At 40.8% G+C, this 21,243-nt stretch overlaps 1 protein-coding gene across 2 annotated transcripts; it reads right to left on the bottom strand.

The window, feature by feature from the left end:
* Positions 1-482: 482 nt before the first annotated feature.
* LOC124045092 (chemokine-like protein TAFA-2) lies at positions 483-18,982 on the bottom strand. Of its 2 annotated transcripts, none has more exons than XM_046364325.1 (5): positions 18,259-18,982; positions 14,446-14,560; positions 11,191-11,346; positions 10,913-11,037; positions 483-3,476 (listed from the first exon to the last, which is right to left on the bottom strand). In XM_046364325.1, exons 1-5 carry the CDS (start codon positions 18,286-18,288, stop codon positions 3,465-3,467), a joined length of 438 nt encoding a protein of 145 aa, XP_046220281.1. In that variant the 5' UTR covers positions 18,289-18,982; the 3' UTR covers positions 483-3,464. The 2 variants fall into 2 exon arrangements, with proteins under 2 accessions (XP_046220281.1, XP_046220280.1); XM_046364324.1 differs by having other exon boundaries at positions 18,445-18,982.
* Between the last annotated feature and the right edge of the window lie 2,261 nt (positions 18,983-21,243).

Genomic DNA, 21,243 nt, shown 5'->3' with positions numbered 1-21,243 from the left:
GCACGATGAAAACAGGGAGAAAGACTGCATACTGTGGTTTCATGTACTTGATAAGAAGTAGCTACAGTACACAGTAAGCATCTATCTGCCTGTGTATACAGCTATGAGACGTAAAACATGCACTATGAATTAATTATACACAGACAGATTAACTAAACATTAATGTTAGTCTGATTAATATTATATTCATTCAAATATAATTGTTAAACTCTCTAATTATGTTAAATGTAAATCCAATTCTAGACGTCATGCAGAAGACAAGACAAATGGAACAAATCTTTGAGCCATGACCAAATTGCAGGGTGATTTTAATTCTTGCCTCACCAGGCAAAACACGCACACACACACACACACACACACACACACACACACACACACACACACACACACACACACACACACACACACACACACACACACACACACACACACACACACACACACACACACACACACACACACACAGTGCAATAATGGTCATATTTATCATATTCACACTTTATTAATTAGCTGTGTCATCTCTAGGTTATTAGGAGACGGTTATGATGAATACATTTGGAACAGAAATAATTGTGAACTGTTAATGTTGAGTAGGGGAGAGTGGGGTAAGTTTAGCCAAAGGGGTAAGTTGAGCCACCCTTGTTTCTAGTAAACTATACGCAAAATTAATCATTTGACCAATGATTAATTTAATGGAGTCCGTAAAGGAAGAAACCACATGGAAAAGTGCTAAGCAAGTTTCAGAAGGTCCAGAAAGCAGATTTTAAACAACTCAAATTAATTTATTGTGTTTCAGGTTTCGTCATGTTTGGATCTAAACCAAACTACTAGATATTTTAAGATTGTTGAATACTTCAGTTGGGGTCTCAATATGAGGTCCTAAACCTAGCATGAAAGTGCATCCTCGTAGCTGTGTGGGCTAATATAGTGAACATGTTTGCCTTGGGGTACGTTTACAAATGAAAGTGTTTTCTTCCCAGGCATAATGCAAGGCATTATCACTGGGATATGAGATAACAACAAGACCTGGCCTATGCTAAACGTGTTTATAAAAAAGTACAAAGGGTTTGTTAGGCTTTAAGCCTGTGTTAAAAGATTGTGATTGTGTTGAATTGTGTTTGGGAAATAAAGATAGACATGGTTCTAAAAAGGTAGTGGTAATATTTCATTCATTCAGGTGGCTTAACTTACCCTGTCCCGCGACTCAACTTAATTTACCCTGTCCCGCGGCTCAACTTAATTTACCCTGTCCCGCAGCTCAACTTAACTTACCCTGTCCCGCGGCTCAACTTAACTTACCCTGTCCCGCGGCTCAACTTAACTTACCCTGTCCCGCGGCTCAACTTAACTTACCCTGTCCCGCGGCTCAACTTAACTTACCCTGTCCCGCGGCTCAACTTAACTTACCATGTCCCGCGGCTCAACTTAACTTACCCTGTCCCGCTCCTCAACTCAAACCATAAACGGAGTAAGTTATGCCAAGAGAACACTTTTTTTGGACAAGCTATGTTTTCAAAACTGTAATGTTTACATTAATTTTGATTATTTCCAGGGATACACAACATCCTGAAATATATGTAGATATCTTAGAAGTAATACTATATTTCCCTTGACGAGGTGATGCTGAATGTAAAAACAAATATCAATTTACCCCTCTCTCATGAATCTCTGTAGGTTAGGTTAGACATCATATACACTAGCATTAATGATTCTGTCCCAAACATGACATTACATATGACCATTTGTGACAGTTAAGATGTAAATGCCAAATAATTTTACAAGGTAATGATTTGGGCAGTGGTGAGCAAACAAGCAGGTTGACGTTTATTGTCCTGAATCTTGCCCTGTAGTCAGAACTGAGAGATTTCCACTAGATGGGCCGGCCGCAAAATCAAATTGTCGATATCGTAAGAATTCATGAAAACTAAAATATGCTTTTTTTTATCTTCATTTAAGGTTAGGGTTAGGCATTACGGTAGGCAGTGTGGTTAAGGTTAGGGCTAAGGTTATGTTTAAAAACAGATTTTTTGACTTTGTGGCTGTGTTGGCTAGTGACCACTTTGCATAGTTACCTCCAGGGCAACAATCCTTACAATAAATGCCAACCTGTGAACAAACAACTCTTTGTGTTGAGTTTTACTCATAAATGGCTGTATGTCATGTTCTGATGGGTTGTCATGATGTGATGTTGCTTTAGGAAGAAATTGGTTTACTGTATCATTGAAGCGCTGTATCATCAAAACAACTCGACAACATAGTGGTAAAATGTAAAAACTTCGCTCCTGAATTCTGAAATTACTTTAAGAATGAACAAAAGAATGATAATTATTATGAGTATACGCAGATGTAAAAAAGTGTTGAGAAGACAGAAAGTAAGAATGGTAAATGACATTAGAATGAATGTTCTATTTTGCTTGTAGACACAATTTGCTTGAAGGCACAGACATTTCTGCACCATTTCACATCATTGCTATTACAGAGGTCCTCTCCATGGGAGACGGGAGTTGGAAAGACAAACTAAAGCGTGATGTAAATACTCTCGGCAGTGAAGAAGCTTCTTTCCTCCCTCCTCCTCTCCTCGTGATTTGCATTTCAAACAGCCGTTGTTTTGCATCTGTCTATTTGCATGCCATCGCATCCTTGCAGGTGGTGGCTTGTCTAACTGGGTGAGATGAAAAGCTCTCTGTGCACGTGTGTGTGTGTGTGTGTGTGTGTGTGTGTGTGTGTGTGTGTGTGTGTGTGTGTGTGTGTGTGTGTGTGTGTGTGTGTGTGTGTGTGTGTGTGTGTGTGTGTGTGTGTGTGTGTGTGTGTGTGTGTGTGTGTGTGTGTGTGTGTGTGTGTGTGTGTGTGTGGCTGAATCTCTACACATATTGTATCAATAAGAATTCCCAAATCGAAGGCGCTTCCACTTGTCACTAGCAGGGCACATTGCTTAATGAGACAGTCTAGGCAAGAGTCTCCCCATAAAGTCATTGGTCCAAGTTCACAGTCTATTTATTGAAACATTGTCCAGTTGTGTCTCTGCGTGTGGCTCATCCAAAACTTAGCCTGAATGCATACAGCAATTCCCAGCTCAGCATTTATCTGTCACAGAAAGACAATGTCCCGCTGACAGAATACAATATGGAATCCCATTGAAAGACTTGCCAAGCTATATTTTTTATCTGCCCGTTAGTCTCAGGTAGGAGCTGGCTGCCATGGCTAAACCCATCTCTGTCTCTCAGAGGACACAGTCAGGGAAGTAAGGATGAGTACTGTATGACATAGGCGTTCCTCTTGAGTTCACATCAGTCACTCTACTCATTTGATAGGGCTGCTCATTTGCTATTGTATTCCTCATTATATTCTGGGGACTGAAGCAGATCTTCACTTTTTTTCAAAGCAAAAAATGTGTGTGATTGGCAACTGGCCAGGCCGTGGCACATTCAGGGTCTCAGTCGATTGGCTGAGATGTTTTCTTTTGGCTACCGCGCCACCTGAAAAAGGAAAAAGAAGAAGAAATACAGGAACTTCCAAAAGGTCCATTAAATGCTGGGTCACCCTGAGCCAAGACTTCTTTCCTGGGCATCATTATTTCTGCGGCAGCTAGCCTAATCCACATCTCAGACAGATTTTATGTAGTTGACATGAAAATGGAAGCAAATAGTTTATTCCTCAGCAGATGTTAGATGGGTGTAATATACCTGTCCAGAAAGCTTCATGTTGGACTGTTTGTTGTCAGTTTTTATTAATCAATGAATGTATGCAGCACATGTTCAGCTGATTTTCTATTCTCTTTGAGTTGACTCTCATTAGATATTTCCCTACTGCATATCAATTTGAAGCTGATAAAAGCCAAGACATATCACAGATTTTCACATTCCTCAAGTCTGTAGTTTGTCCACAGGCATTTAAGGCTGTCAGATTCAATTACATCCCATTACGATATCTGTATCAGATGGTTTACATGTATAAAACAGTCTCATTTCATGTTTTTCTTTTGGTCCCATCTTCCACAGGATTACCAAATGAGGCTTGCTTAGCCCTCTGTGGCTGATTGGGAGCAGCAGTGTTGATTCTGCCTATGGGAGCAGTAATTGTGACTGATTGTGGGATATTTTATCATCAAAGCAAGGCTTATTGCAAGTACTGTAATCGCATGTGATGATTCCGCATAAACACTGTCGTTCAATTTTTGCATTAACTAGATGTGCAAACATGGGGGGATAGAGAGAGAACAGGAGAGAGAAAACAGGAGAGAGAAAACAGGAGAGAGAAAACAGGAGAGAAAACAGGAGAGAGAGAGAGAGAGAACAAGAGAGAGAACAGGAGAGAGAGAACAGGAGAGAGAGAACAGGAGAGAGAGAGAACAGGAGAGAGAGAGAGAACAAGAGAGAGAACAGGAGAGAGAGAACAGGAGAGAGAGGACAGGAGAGAGAGAGAACAGGAGAGAGAGAGAGAACAAGAGAGAGAACAGGAGAGAGAGAGAACAGGAGAGAGAGAGAACAGGAGATAGAGAGGACAGGAGAGAGAGAGAGAACAGGAGAGAGAGAGAACAGGAGAGAGAGAACAGGAGAGAGAGAACAGGAGAGAGAAAACAGGAGAGAGAGAGAAAACAGGAGAGAGAACAGGAGAGAGAAAACAGGAGAGAGAAAACAGGAGAGAGAAAACAGGAGAGAGAGAGAACAGGAGAGAGAAAACAGGAGAGAGAAAACAGAAGAGAGAGAACAAGAGAGAGAGAACAGGAGAGAGAGAACAGGAGAGAGAAAACAGGAGAGAGAGAACAGGAGAGAGAAAACAGGAGAGAGAAAACAGGAGAGAGAAAACAGGAGAGACAAAAAAGGAGAGACAAAACAGGAGAGAGAGAGAACAAGAGAGAGAACAGGAGAGAGAGAACAGGAGAGAGAAAACAGGAGAGAGAGAACAGGAGAGAGAAAACAGGAGAGAGAGAACAGGAGAGAGAACAGGAGAGAGAAAACAGGAGAGAGAAAACAGGAGAGAGAAAACAGGAGAGAGAGAACAGGAGAGAGAGAACAGGAGAGAGAAAACAGGAGAGAGAGAACAGGAGAGAGAGAGAACAGGAGAGAGAGAACAGGAGAGAGAAAACAGGAGAGAGAGAGAGAACAAGAGAGAGAAACAGGAGAGAGAAAACAGGAGAGAGAGAACAGGAGAGGGTAAACAGGAGAGGGAAAACAGGAGAGAGAGAACAGGAGAGAGAAAACAGGAGAGAGAAAACAGGAGAGAGAGAACAGGAGAGAGAGAACAGGAGAGGGAAAACAGGAGAGAGAGAGAACAGGAGAGGGAAAACAGGAGAGAGAAAACAGGAGAGAGAGAACAGGAGAGAGAGAGAACAGGAGAGAGAAAACAGGAGAGAGAAAACAGGAGAGAGAAAACAGGAGAGAGAAAACAGGAGAGAGAGAACAGGAGAGAGAGAACAGGAGAGAGAGAACAGGAGAGAGAGAACAGGAGATAGAGAGGACAGGAGAGAGAGAGAGAACAGGAGAGAGAGAGAACAGGAGAGAGAGAACAGGAGAGAGAGAACAGGAGAGAGAGAACAGGAGAGAGAAAACAGGAGAGAGAAAACAGGAGAGAGAGAGAACAGGAGAGAGAAAACAGGAGAGAGAAAACAGAAGAGAGAGAACAAGAGAGAGAGAACAGGAGAGAGAGAACAGGAGAGAGAAAACAGGAGAGAGAGAACAGGAGAGAGAGAACAGGAGAGAGAGAACAGGAGAGAGAGAACAGGAGAGAGAAAACAGGAGAGAAAACAGGAGAGAGAAAACAGGAGAGAGAAAACAGGAGAGAGAAAAAAGGAGAGACAAAAAAGGAGAGAGAAAACAGGAGAGAGAGAGAACAAGAGAGAGAACAGGAGAGAGAGAACAGGAGAGAGAAAACAGGAGAGAGAGAACAGGAGAGAGAAAACAGGAGAGAGAGAACAGGAGAGAGAACAGGAGAGAGAAAACAGGAGAGAGAAAACAGGAGAGAGACAACAGGAGAGAGAGAACAGGAGAGAGAGAACAGGAGAGAGAAAACAGGAGAGAGAGAACAGGAGAGAGAGAGAACAGGAGAGAGAGAACAGGAGAGAGAAAACAGGAGAGAGAGAGAACAAGAGAGAGAAACAGGAGAGAGAAAACAGGAGAGAGAGAACAGGAGAGGGTAAACAGGAGAGGGAAAACAGGAGAGAGAGAACAGGAGAGAGAAAACAGGAGAGAGAAAACAGGAGAGAGAGAACAGGAGAGAGAGAACAGGAGAGGGAAAACAGGAGAGAGAGAACAGGAGAGGGAAAACAGGAGAGAGAAAACAGGAGAGAGAGAACAGGAGAGAGAGAGAACAGGAGAGAGAAAACAGGAGAGAGAAAACAGGAGAGAGAAAACAGGAGAGAGAGAACAGGAGAGAGAGAACAGGAGAGAGAAAACAGGAGAGAGAGAACAGGAGAGAGAGAACAGGAGAGAGAAAACGGGAGAGAGAGAACAGGAGAGAGAAAACAGGAGAGAGCGAAAGTGTGACTGCAAGTGCTTATATTTCTTCTTACTTTTATCAAAACCATCAATCATTACATTGCCTTTAGGCTATTTATCGTAATCTTTACACAGGGACCACTTTAAAACAAGTATGCATCATTGGTGTCATTTCCTGATGGGTTCGTTGTTAAAACAGATGTGTAGTTTGCTTGTCATTATATTTTATATTTCTAAGACACTTATAGATTTTATACCTTTAAAACCTTTGTGTTTTATTTTGGGACCATGGTGTTAGTGCTGTTCTTAACACACTGTGTTCAGCTGGATTTTACTGTGTCCTGGAGCTAACATTAGCAGGCTAGCCTCGGCTAGCTTGATTACCTGGCTGTCACTGGCAAAGCTTGTCTCACGTTGGGACCGCTGTTTCTACCCTGAGTATAAGCATGTCATCCTCCTCTGTTTTGTAGTCGGATTCAGAGATGGACAGTAAAGTCATAAAATGTTAGACCTGTGATATGTTTACTGTCGTGAAAAGGAAGAATTTACTGATTTATACATTTGTGAAAAGTGTAAGCAACTCGTTGCCTCAAAAGACTGGAAGACTGAACTACTAGAGGAGAACAGAGTCCTGCTGTTTTGATGCAACACTTGTAAATTACCGAGAGGATAATCGAGGGTGCTCTATGAGATTGGGCTACTCTGCAGTAACTACTGAGGATACCACCATTTTCCCGTATTAACACATCCCACCGACAAGAACGGGAGAACTACTGCATCTTGTTCTACACCTTCGCGGGCAAAGTGGAATCGAGTTAGAAGAAGGAAAGAAGGAATATTCCAACGTATCCTCCGTCTGCCCTCTCGACAAGACCTGCAGCTCTCAAACTGTTTCGCGGCCCTGACCCTGGCCCTCCGACAAGGCCCTCACCCACTCCCAGACCACTCCACCGCAGTACCCAGCGAAAGCCAAGTCCCTGCCTCCGTGTGGCCTGGGAATCCACGACCTGCCCCTGGGGCTGCAGGTAGCCTGGCGGGTAGGAGAGTTGGGCCAGTAACCAAAAGGTTGCTAGATCAAATCCCCAAGCTGACAAGGTAAAAAATCTGTCGTTCTGCCCCTGAGCACGGCAGCTAACCCACCATTCCCTGGGTGCCGTAGATGTGTATGTCAAGGGCAGCCCTCTGCATGTCTCTGATTCAGAGTGGTTGGGGTAAATGTGGAAGACACATTGTAGTTGAATGCGTTCAGTTGAAAACTGACTAGGTATCCCCCTTTCCTAGTGTGGCCATTGTAGGGAGTTCTATAGTACGGATGTGGTGGTTGCCGGAGCAAGTACATTCTGCTTTCCTGGTGCTAGGTTGCGTGATATTACTCGGGAGCTTAAGGTTATTCTAGACCGAAACCCTGAGCTTTAAACGGTGATCGTGCATGCCGATACTAATGATATCAAGCTGCGGAAATCGGGGGAGTTGAGCCCGGACACCTTATGGACAGGCTAATGGATACTGGAAAGAGATTGTCCTTTCTGGCCCTATCCCAACGGATGTTTCTGGAGGTAAATCTGCTGTCCAAACTCTGCCCCAAAAAAGCATTGGATTTTATCGACTTATCTACTTTTATCGATTTGTTTTGGGAGCTACCTCAGTTCTTAAATGAGACGGCTGACATCCGAAAAGAAGAGGAGCTAGAATGCTGAGTTTAACATTGCACATGCACTAAGCAAGTGATAGGATATAGATCCCTTTCAAAATGCAAGCCAAGATCTACTGCTCAGATTTTTTGAGAACATGACTTAAAAAACGTAAGCCTATGCAACATTAACCTATTAAAAACATTTCTGTAGCAATGAGGATTATGTAGTAGTGTCACGACTTCCACTGAAGGTGGCTCCTCTTCCTGTTCGGGCGGCGCTCGGCGGTCGTCGTCACCGGTCTACTAGCTGCCTTTTCCTTTTCTGTTGGTTTTGTCTTATTGGTTACACCTGTTTCTTGTTTGGGGTTTGTTTAGGACTATTTAAGCCGGTTATGCCCGCCTGCTTTTGTGCGGGCGTGTTTCTCTGTTTGGTTTTGTGCATGTGTTCTTTTTGTATTTCTCCGGACTGTTTGTGTCCTGTTTTTTGGGCCGGTCATTGTATGCGCCTGGTGTTTTGGCGTGACCTTCCTTTCACCGGAATAAATACGGTTGTCCTTTAACCTCTGCTCTCTGCGCCTGACTCTGCACCCACTACTCCTATAAGTCATAACAAGTATGCTATAGGCCCAATACATTATCACTGCATATTGGCTATGCTTGAATTGTCCTGCCAATGCTGCTGTTCTCAGACCAGTTAGAAATTATATTTTTAAATGTTGATATATGATCACACTAGTAATAGAACATTTGTTGTATTACTTGTGGTGCTCAGCTACTGTAAGCCAGCATAATATTGATTTATTTTACTGGACTAATGGCCTGCATCTGATATTCAGTCTGGGGGGGGGGAGCAGCAGTGAGGCTGATCTTCACCCAACTCACCATCCCTCCTCTCTCCCTCCCACCACTGAGAAAAGGGAACACAGTCTTCCAGCTGATGGCAAAACTTAAGAGGCACTTCATTATTTCTGCTTCATGCACCAATTCATGTTGTTCTTCTTATGACCGGAGAAAGTGAAATATTCCTTGGTATTAAAAAATAAACAAGCCAATAATAATAACCAAGCAAGTTTATTGGAACACTATGCTATACTCAATCCTTTCAGCTGCAGTGCTGGTTGTAGCATTTTATGGCTTATAAAAGTGTTGAACAAAGTGTTGATAGGGCTGAATAACAACTTGGACTTACTCATAAAAACAGCAGCTCTGAGCTGTATTCGTTGAGTATCTCTCTAGTCATGGTTTTACAAGTTTTTAAATCTCACAGTATCAACTTTGCTGTACGTTCAAGGTTTTCTTTTTACAGTCTATGGCTCGAGGAAACTGTGCAGTAACGTGATCTGAGCTATCGGATTGGCCAATGGTAGGCCTATAGGTGTTCTACCTTCAGACACATGAAATTATTCCAAATGGAAATTATTTTCCTGCCCGGCGCTTGGGCTGCTGAATCAAGTGCACCTACAGCCAACAGCATGACATGAATAAAAACAATAGGACCACAAGGCTTTATCGTTGGGTTTTTTACAGACATTTTTGGTGATCGACTAGGAATGCCTTGGAGATCGCGATCGACCGGTTGGTGACCACTACTGTAGAGAATGATGTACCCCCAGATACACATTCTCTATTTTAAATTCAACCATTTTATATTTATGATTTACTAAGTGTCCTGCTAAAAATCGACTTTAAAAAAATCCACATATTGCAGAATAATTCACTTTGATTCTTTACATGACAATTGTTCCCTAGCCAACCCTCAGCTAAGAACTTTTTAAACTTCTCATTCTACTCTAAATGTGCAACAGTCTGGTTTTAAAACCATAGCACAGTTTCAACTGCTACTCTTGTTCTTTGATGTATTAAATTGCTTAAACAATAAAAACCATTGTGCTGCCTAACGTATAGACCTTTCCAAGGCCTTTGAAACTGTTGACCATTACATTCTCATTCAAAGGCTGACTGAAATCATTTGCAAGTGGTTTGAGAATGATCTGTCTGATAGGCCATAATGCTTGATTTCTGATGGTGTCAAGTCTAGTTTCTTGAACATTATAAAAAGTGTACCGCAGGGGTCGGTACTGAGACCTGTTCTCTTTACTATTTATATAAATAATACTGGTCTATCTCTTAAAACTTGTAATATTCATCTGTAGGCAGACGACACAGTTATGTACACCATTGCCCCAACTGTTGACCAGAGCAGCAACCTTGTTGTCTTACAGAAAGCCCTGGTTGGTTTAAAATGTTTGCTTAATGTAGGTTGACTACATATTTATTCATTAGATAGGTCTCCCATCAATCGGGTTCCCGCCTACAAATATCTGGGCATTTGGATTGACAAAGATTTAATGTTTAGAAAACCTATGGATGAGCAAGTTAAAAAGATCTTGCCTCTCCCTAAATAGCAGAAGCAGATTGTACAGTCAGCTTTCTGCCAGTTCTTGACTATGGTGACATCATTTACCAGATTGCACAGCTTTAAAGCACCTCATTGCTGGAACCAACTACAAAAAAACATTACAATGTTCTGGTGCTGCTCAGGCAATATAATATATTGAATGGGGACCATCTTACTGAGGAATGTAATCGTTTTTCTTGAATATATGTGTTGTGCTGTATTTTACTTTTTTATATTGTATTTGATTTTTCTTATGAAACTGTATATGTAGAGCTCCCCTGTGAAAGAGACCCTGGTCTCAATGCTGACTCCCTGCTTAAATAATAATATAATAAATATATATATTTTTAAGTTACATTTACTAATAGTTGCATTACCTTCCAACTGTAATAATGCATGAAGTCATATGAATTTGATTTCCTTTGCTGTCCCTTCACATATACTCACCTTGGTGGTCTTGACTTTGTTTCCAGAGCTGCAGGACCAGCCAGTGAGATCCGGCAGTACTTTACACTCCTCTCCCTCCAGACAGGGCTGCATCTGACACCACCACTTCTGACGCACGATGGATGCTGAGGAAAGCAGCACAGTGGGCAGTCAGTCACTTGAAATGAGATGAGATGCAACGTGTGGTCTAGAGAGCACTTCAATATATGGGCGAGATAACAACTTTAACATTGAGAATATGTTGGTGCAATACAAACCCGTTATATGAAGCATCCTACCTTCAACACAAGAGGGCATTGCCCTTGTTGTCCCGGCGACCTGACCAGGGAAGCAGGAACACTTGACTGTTTGAGAGCGCTCCTCAATCTTGTTCTTATTGCAGCAGCGATGGGCAGCCACTACTTCACAGGTACCTGTCTTTACCTGTGACGAACCTGAGACAAAGGGATTAGGAAAGGCGGTTACTAACTAGCAGTAGCAGCATGCATAGAGAGGGATGAAAACAATTAAACAGCTCCTTAAAATCAGTCAAAATGACATGAAGCTGTCTGCAAGATATGACATACTGAACTTGCCTGCCTTTCATATACTGCTTGAGTGTGAGAAGGAAAATCTAACCATACATACAAGCCAACATAAGAGATTTCAACACTACATAATTACATAATTCACATCAGTATGCACCAGGCATGCATGTAAGTATGAGGTCTTAAGATTCTTCTGCAGTTGATTAAATGAAGCTGAAGCTTGAATACATCTAAAAGGTATGTGACAAATGTTAAACTTACAATTCTTCACGTTTGAACTGCCATTTATATAATAGTTCATTTTTAAAAAATATCATAAAATTACACAAATTCGCAATTCACATATGGTCCTGCGTATAACCGCTAGGGGGCAATGCAGTTCAATCTACCGCTGTCCAGTCTACCTAACAGGTTGACTGTCCCCAACCACTCAGCAAAGATGGTATTAATGCCGTTTTAGGTTCTCTGTTTTCAATACATTGAACTTCATGTATAACATTGAACTTAATGTATAACAGCATGTTCATAGTACATCCAGCAATCTGTTGTTAACGCCACGCATGGTGTTTGAGACCTCGCACATTGTACTTGGAGAGCAATCATTGTGCAATTTCACCATCAGGGCCGATACGTTTCTTAAACATGGCATCTTGTAGTCTGGTTCTAGATATGCCATTAGGGTATTGAAGCCGACATCCTCTACCAGTGACAATGGCTCATATCAACTACAATCATTTCTGTAATCATGCTGTGATTTTCTCACTCCATCCCTTTAACTTCTCAAAGTATTACCATATAGGACTTCACTGAGGCCGCTTTCCTCTCTCTCTGCCATCTTTCCAAATGTTAACGACAATGAGGTGTGGACCACTTTATATTGGTGGCAAACAATTTGAAAGATGCATATCTCCTCCTATTTACAGCATTGTTGTGTTAGGTATTTGTTTAATTTCATACAATGGGTGGGTCTAATCCTGAATGCTGATTGGTTAAAACTGCATTACAGCCGGTGTCTATTCCACAAGTTATCACCGGCTAAATCTATGACGTTGAAATGCCTATTTAGTCTGTTCCATCTGACTGCGCAATCCAGTGTCTCATCCGCTCAACCAGGCAATTTATATACTTGATCTACAATGTGAAAAGCATTAAAACATTATCTCCCATTTCTTCTAGACTAAGAGTTTTCAACAGCGGAGATTTGTATAAACCTTACTGTCTGTTTCTCCGACATTTGTAACAATATTTCAATTGTTTCAATGGTGAAATTTGATCTCCAGCTGTCACATAGTAATGAATCTGTAGGGAGTCGAGTTGAGACGGCGTTTCTCAGCGTTTCTCAGCCAGTCGAAATTGTGAATCAGCTGGCATAATTTTTATGGATATATACAAAGAAATGTCAATTGAAAAAAGGTCAAACGAAACAAAGTGCAGCTAGTTTGAAATATTTCCATCTTCAGTTTGAAGTGATTGTGTTAGCTGTGTTGTTGGCTAGCTCCTCTGAACAAGTGTCCTGACGAGAGAGCACATTTTCTATGCCGGGCGAAATCGCGCCTCATTAGCTCACTGTTATGAATGTATCCAAAAAAAGAATAGCTGGAAAACATCTTAAATAAATCCAAATTAGACTACTTTGCTGTTATTCTGGCTGCACTTTTGACGTGAATGTAAATTAGCCGTAGTTGGCTAGCGAGCAAGCAAGGGATAAGAACGTTGCCAGCCAGTATGGCAATGGAGCATTTAGAACGAATACAGAATACAGATACAGAACAAAAAGACTGAATGACTGGGTCGCGTCTCTGGCAACCGAACCGATAGAACAAACGACCAGCCGGCTTGGCTAGCGACCTTAGATTTGTATCGGGCCTATATCTTGTGGAAGGATGAAATAGTATGAATAAATTCATCAAAGTCATGTTTTTAATGAAAATATGCAAATTATTATTTGAATATGTTGGTAACCTGTTGTATAAAAGTGATAATGCCCTTGAAGCCGGTGTCTGGAGGATACTTTGGCAGGGTTTGCCGACCAACAACTTAGTCTCGGGCCTAATAACACCCATGCCAATATATTCTAAAAACACCAGCTTCTCGGGCATTATCACTTAAATAATGTTTGCCTTTATGATGATGATGATTGGGACCTGTCAGTGGTAGTTTTGTGTATGTATGTATATTTTCTTAACGATAACAATCCTAAATTCGTTCAAACATTTAAACATCACACCCTTAACATTGACACAGTATCAGCGTTCACATCCATTTGGATTCTGGAGCAACAGAGCCCCCATGTGGATATAAGAAACATCACAGGGAACACAGTCAAAATGGAGGAAGTAGAAGAGAAAGTGAACGAGCGTAGACCAGAGGAAGTAGAAAAGAAAGTGAACGAGCGTAGACCAGAGGAAGTAGAAGAGAAAGTGAACGAGCGTAGACCAAAAGGGAAAAGCAGCATTCACAGGACTCCCTTTCAGTCATTGCAAAGTTCTCTCATTTGAAATGAGAAAATATACAATACAATTCTATCATTTTTTCAGAATGTGTATGAATGTAATAAGAGATTTTGACGTTGAGGATTGTGACCTTTTGACATGTTACGTTATTTATTTATGCCACATTCAGAGGGAACACTGCATAATGCATCAATATTAGTTGCCACTTGAGTTTCAATTACTGCAATAACCTTATTTTAACACAAGATTTGTTCATACATTTCTGTAAATGACCCGTTTCTTATTTATGAATGTATCCTTAAATATTATAGTATTATGTAGTCCCCTCCCACAGTAGCTGTAGAAACACCATGAGTCTGGCAAGACAGATACAGTAATTGTAGCATCAGCACTTGTGTTTACTTTCTACCATGCAGACCACAAACACCTATTTTCACCTCATTAGTGTTGGCCTTGCTTAATTCCCAGAGGAGCTGGGAGTACTGGTGACCAGGGGCCATAATGAGTCCAGTGGGGACCAGTGTTCACTGGTATGAATGGTTCTGGGACTTACCTGGCTGCCCCCGGGAGCTGTAGTTGCCGGTGGACACTGGTTGGCAGTAGAGGATCACTATGCAGAGCAGGAGGAGGCCCCAGTGTACTGACCACGCCATCTCACAGCTAATAACCTTCATCCGGTCAGCCAAGCAACCACAGAGACATATGATGTTAGTGAGAAGATATGACACAGCTATCGCACAGTAATGGGGTCTGAAAACTCTGTTTGAAGTTAGAACATTCCGTATATGATCAAAATACAAACTGTGCTTAGCCTACTCCAAATATTTTATTTCTTAAAAAAGATAAATAGTATCTACATTTTGTGTCAACATTTCATCAAAAAGTTGGATGAAAGCTTGATAAAAGACATACAATAGGCAACCAATGACTGTCACCTAGTGGTTATAAATCATCAAGTTCTTGGGACAAATGGTTATGAGGAGTACAGCTCATCAGGGGCATGTACCAACAATGTGAATTCACAGCCCAAACTCCAATTTATGTTGCAGCCAGCCAAATTCAACAGTCAGGCTGTTCAAAAACAGAACATCTCATACCCTCTATTAGAAATGTAATCCACAATACTGCCACTGTGTATGTACCCATGAGAAGTATTAGACCCAGATTGTTGAGACCACCACAGAGTTAGTAGGACCAGCAATTCTTACAGTACATTGCCATAGTATAGGCTAGGCAGGCTTTCAGCGCTGCAGGTTTTTGTTCTTATGACACCCAATAACCTGCTCTGATGAAGAGAATTATTTTTTCTCTGTGATTTTATTTGAAGTGATTCAACATTGAATCTGCTCATGAGTTTTCAACCTCAATAAGTATATATATATATATATATATATATATATATATATATATATATATATATATATATATATATATATATATATATATATATATATATATATATATATATATACAGTACCAGTCAAAAGTTTGGACACACCTACTCATTCAAGGGTTTTTCTTAATTTTTTACTATTTTCTACATTGCAGAATAATAGTAAACACATCAAAACTATGAAATAACACATATGGAATCATGTGGCAACCAAAAAAGTGTTAAAGAAATCAAATTATATGTTATATTTGAGATTCTTCAAAGTAGCCACCCTTCGATTTAATGACAGCTTTGCACACTCTTGGCATTCTCTCAACCAGCTTCATAAAGTAGTTAAAAGTTCATTTGTGGAATTTCTTTCCTTCCTAATGCGTTTGACCCAATCAGTTGTGTTGTGACAAGGTAGGGTTGGCACACAGAAGATATCCCTATTTGGTAAAAGATCCTGTCCATATTATGGCAAGAACAGCTCAAATAAGCAAAGAGAAAAGACAGTCCATCATTACTTTAAGACCAGTCAATGCGCAATATTTGAAAGTTTCTTCAAGTGCAGCCACAAAAACCATCAAGCTGCTATGATGGAACTGGCTCTCATGAGGACCGCCACAGGAAAGGAAGATCCAGAGTTACCTCTGCTGCAGAGGATAAGGTCATTAGAGTTACCAGCCTCAGAAATTGGAAAATAACTGCACCTCAGACTGCAGCCCAAATAAATGCTTCACAGAGTTCAAGTAACAGGCAAATCTCAACATTAACTGTTCAGAGACTGTGTGAATCAGGCCTTCATGGTCGAATTGCTGCAAAGAAACCACTACTAAAGGACACCAATAATAAGAAGAGACTTGCTTGGGCCAAGAAACACGAGCAATGGACATTAGACCAGTGGAAATCTGTCCTTTGATCTGATGAGTCCAAATACGAGATTTTTGGTTACAACCGCCGTGTCTTTGTAAGGTGCAGAGTAGGTGAATGGATGAACTCCACGTGTGGTTCCCACCGTGACACATGGAGGAGGTGGTGTGATGGTGTGGGGGTGCTTTGCTGGTGACACTGTTTGTGATTTATTTTAGAATTCAAGGCACACTTACCTAACATGACTACCACAGCATTCTGCAGCGATACGCCATCCCATCTGGTTTGCGCTTAGTGGGACTATCATTTGTTTTTCAGGAAAATGACCCAGCCTCCAGGTTGTGTAAGGGCTTTTTGATCAATAAATAGAGTGATGGAGTGCTGCATCAGATGACCTGGCCATCACAATCACCCGACCTCAACCCAATTGTGATGGTTTGGGATGAGTTGGACCGCAGAGTGAAGGAAAAGTAGCCAACAAGTGCTCAGATTATGTGGGAACTCTTTCAAGACTGTTGGAAAAGCATTCCAGGTGACTACTTCATGAAGCGGGTTGAGAGAATGCCAAGAGTGTGCAAAGCTTTCATCAAGGCAAAATGTGGCTACTTTGAAGAATCTCAAATGTAAAATATATTTTCATTTGTTTCACATTTGTTGGTTGCTACATGATTCCCTATGTGTCATTTCATAGTTTTGATGTCTTCACTATTATTCTGCAATGTATAAAAGTGTATACTGTATATACAGTATATGTATATATCTATACACAGTATATACAAATTCCCTTCTATTGTTTTTGACTCAATAACCTGGGCCATATCACCCTTTAACAACCCTCTCTCTGAGCTGAGCACTTCTATCCCATAAACCCCATACCCCAAATAAAACTGCAAGTGTTCCAAACCAAAAAAGTAGTCCCAGAAAAACTAGGACAAGGGTTTCTTCTTTTACATGTAATTACAGTGATGAATAATGCACAAAAGGAAGAAGCATATCAGGAGAATTGACTGAGGTATTTTTAACTACCATCTGTTCTTCAACAAGGTCTTAAACCTGTTACTGTCTGTCTGTCTGTCTGTCTGTCTGTCTGTCTGTCTGTCTGTCTGTCTGTCTGTCTGTCTGTCTGTCTGTCTGTCTGTCTGTCTGTCTGTCTGTCTGTCTGTCTGTCTGTCTGTCTGTCTGTCTGTCTGTCTGTCTGTCTGTCTGTCTGTCTGTCTGTCTGTCTGTCTGTCTGTCTGTCTGTCTGTCTGTCTGTCTGTCTGTCTGTCGTAGGTAGCCTACCACAGTGTGATGTAACTCACCAAGGGTAATCACATATCAAACACCACAGTGAGCAGGCAGGTTATCAACATTAACTCTCGGTGACCAGATGAACAAGACTAGCACTAAATAGACAACAATGCTTTTGTCATACACCCACTGTAATTCAAACAAATCAAATAATTATTTCCCTCAAGATCCATAGTGTATCTGCTTTCATTGTGATTTAAAAAACAGCAGCAAGGTGAGGTCCTTCAACCAGTCACCTGTCAGACGCAATATTAAAAATAAAATATGCATTGATATTAGGCCTACAGTATCTCAAAGTCTGTGTTGATCAACCCCTGGGGGGAATAGAGCTATTTACCACTGCTGGCAATGATGTTATTGCTTTTATTGTGAGATCAAAATCATTTTTAAGAGACAATAAAGAAAACAACATTTATGAGATAATTGTCTGGGATTAAATGACCACTAGACACATTCATAATGCCTTGTGAACTAAAAGAGTTGGGCTGTACAGTGATTCATTATGTCCACAGCAGTATCTATCTAAAGGGCAAGTAGTAGTATGTGTATGTTTGTGTGGTGGTTGTGGTGATGTTGAATTTATTACAGCCATTTCCCTACATTTAGCCTGGTAATCACCATTTCTAATCGAAATAGAAGCAAAGTCAATCAACTTAGAAAACCAACATTTCCAAGTTATTTGGAATCTAATCCACAATGCTGCAGCTGCCACATCATTGGACTGACAATTGTTTGCAGATAAAGCAGTCTGTCATTGACTGACGACCTAGTTAATTTTATCACATTCATGAAATAATGGATGGAATTAAGATATAGTCATCACTCACTTACCTTTGTCTTAGTCTTACAAATTATAGCCATATATATTTGTGATGCGAAAGTGGCTACTTTCCTGATATGAAGTTGCGGTCCATCCACCTGACAGTTTATAAGTCATTCTCATATGCATGATAAATTACACTTTGATCTATCTGTTCCTATCTTTCTTTGCTTTTATATAGATAGTTTCGTACCAACCCCTAACAACTGGTTCCTAGTGAGTCGTCTGTAGTGTAGAGCAAGTATTATCCACATCGATGCGCAATAGGCGTGGAATAACGGATGAAAAACAGTCCCCTCCTAGATAATTATTGGTTTCCGTTTAGTTTGTTTCTCTTCCGTACTCCGCCTCTCGTTTGGTGTAAATACTGAGATGAAAAACCGCGTGACACGTCGCTCCACTCCAGACTTTTGCTTTGAACAAGATACAGTCCGAGGTGGAAAAAGAAAAGAAAGATAACTTTCACTGCTGTTGAAATGTATTCCATCCCGGGCTTCAGAGATGTCCTCTTCTCATTGATAGACGAATAGACTAAACATTCAGGTTAGGTATCATATCTGCATGCAGTCGCCAGTGGGCAAAATGTGTGATTGGTATGTCCTTCCCCAAAGCTAAATTACACCACAGCTGAGGGCACAAGAGACCAGTTTACACATGATAGGCCTACCGACTGCTTAGCACGCCAGGAGGCTTTCTCATCATTAAAAAACTTAATCAAGAATCCATCTGTTCCCAGACCACACCAACCCTCATTCATTATGATGCGTAAGGAAGGATTTATGAGCTTATGTTGATTGAACACAGTGGTAGCGTGTGTGGTTACATTTTATTCACCAGCTCACTCAATGCGGGGTTTGAATGACAACATATCCGGGGGTGTTCCAATTTAAAACTCATCTTGCTAAAGAAAGTGTGAACTGTAATGTGGTTTATCGTAGTGGAAATGTAAGGAGTTGGTCCCCATTGTATTACGCGCAATAAGGTCCGCACCATGGGTAGAACCCAATAACGAGGACTAGTTGGGAGTTACAAGGATATTGGTCAACCGAGGTAAAGCCAGTCAAGTTGGATATTCGCGCTTTCAAAACTCAATAGCTTTCAAACCACTTGAGCCACAGACTCCAAATAAGTGTCATGATGTTGGAGAAATTGCGCACAACATTGCACAGGTCTTATTTTCACGATTGAGACATTAATTCGCTTTCCAAAGCTAATAAACATGTGGAAATGTGATAGTATTGTGTATTCCTAGTTGAATTAGTTAGGGAGCGTAAACCAAGTACCCAAAAAAATGTGCTTTCGAATTTCAATAGCTTCTTGGTCATGTGACCTAATTGACTCAAACAAGGTTCAGAATGTCCACTGACTACCCTTCTATATTGCACACCCTTTAGATTGTCCATTTTCATCTCACAAGATTTGACATACATTTTTCCAAAAGTACAATTTCAATAGCTCCTTGGTCATGTGACCCAGTGACTTCAATCCACTGACTATGCCTTCATATCGCACACTCTGATGTTTGTCTACTTTCATCTCAGGCTATTTGACTTAAATATGTAAGCTTTGCAGGCCTTCATTTTACATGGGTGTTAAAAACAATGTTTTGAAGTTAACAAATGTTCCAGCCTCGCAATAACTATCTTTTACATGGACACTGAAAAGATCCGCAAATGACTATGTGGTTTGGATCAAGGACAGTAGAGGTGTTCGAACAGAGGTACTTAAATGAAGGCGCACAGGTAGGCCTCATGAAAACAATGTTTCATGTGCACTTTTTAATCACAGTAATAGGCAGTGATTTGTCAGTCAGAGTGAGCTTGACAACGTGAACGAATCCTTTTCATAGCATCACTTTCATATACTGTACATTAAGACAAATCCTTCTACGTTGAGTATTAGAACCTGATAATGACTTGATATTTGAGTGCCTTCACAATAAGCCACTTGCAGACAACTTACAAAATGCAATAGTGCATTTGAGGGTTAGTTTTTCTGATGAAAATAGTTATTTGATGCATGGCCTACTATATCTAACTGGAAAAATACATTCCTGTGTCTTTTGTGAGTAAAATTATTTTTCCAAAATTGATTTAAATACAGTTTTTGTGAAGAGGTATGAGGGTTGTGATATGGGTCATTTAATAGTAAAATCATTTCTATATTGCTTTCCCAGTATCTGCATGAACCATCAGGCCAAGTGTTTTTGGTTGACCCTGCTGGACAGAAAGAGAAGGAGGAATTGGAAAAAGCTCCATTCAAATTCAGGTTTTAGTTATTCCATTGTACTGGATCTAATACATATTAGCATTTTACATACATACATGTAATCATTTTTTATGACATACTGTGAAAAACTCTCTTGGCTGCTGGCTCTGTCACTTTTAGATATGCACAGAGCAGACTGAAAGGGGAAGGGTAGCTCTTGACTTGAACCACAGGGGTTCTCTGTAAAGAGAGAGTAATCCAAAAGGCACAGACACACCCCTTGACTTTCAATTGGCACCTTTGACCTGTATGTATTCTCTCCTAATTGGCTCTGTGGTGCAAAGTCTGGCAGTCTGACTAAAGTGCCAGAGGTATGATGAGAGACATCCTCCTTTGTATTTATGGGAACAAATATTTCATAACACTTTGGATCCTATTCTTGGACAGTTAGAAGACTGTTAGAAGATCAATGCAAAAAAATTAATTAATTACTAATTACTGTCCATGAGTAACAACCTTGTGGGTCTGTAGGTGTTTGGGCCAATAAAGTGCCAACTCAATTCTACCACCGACTAGTCTCTCATGCCTCTATGAACGGGGACACAGGGCAATAGTTTTTAATCTAAACCAGACCTTTTTTTACTGGAGTACACTAACCCCTAATTGGGGCTCTTTTCTTGACACACAGTAGCTTTTTACCAGATAAGAAGTCAAGAAGATCAAAAAGTAGATTGTTGTAAAGGTGTATTACGTCCTGTGCTGGCCCCATTGTCAGATCCATTCTGGAT

The sequence above is a fragment of the Oncorhynchus gorbuscha genome, linkage group LG10 (assembly GCF_021184085.1).
Source record: "Oncorhynchus gorbuscha isolate QuinsamMale2020 ecotype Even-year linkage group LG10, OgorEven_v1.0, whole genome shotgun sequence".
In the NCBI taxonomy this organism is placed as follows: Eukaryota; Metazoa; Chordata; class Actinopteri; order Salmoniformes; family Salmonidae; genus Oncorhynchus; species Oncorhynchus gorbuscha.
The sequence above is the reverse complement of the archived record's forward strand: the minus strand, read 5'-3'. Positions and strand labels throughout refer to the sequence as shown.

Bases quoted from the DNA above. Each gene is read 5' to 3' on its own strand.
- LOC124045092 (XM_046364324.1), bottom strand. From the start codon at position 18,501: ATGTGGATAATACTTGCTCTACACTACAGACGACTCACTAGGAACCAG. The intron at 14,561-18,444 runs GTTGGTACGAAA...GACCGGATGAAG, and splicing joins CTAGGAACCAGTTGTTAGGG to GTTATTAGCTGTGAGATGGC. The intron at 11,038-11,190 runs GTAGGATGCTTC...TGCTTTCCTCAG, and splicing joins AATGCCCTCTTGTGTTGAAG to CATCCATCGTGCGTCAGAAG.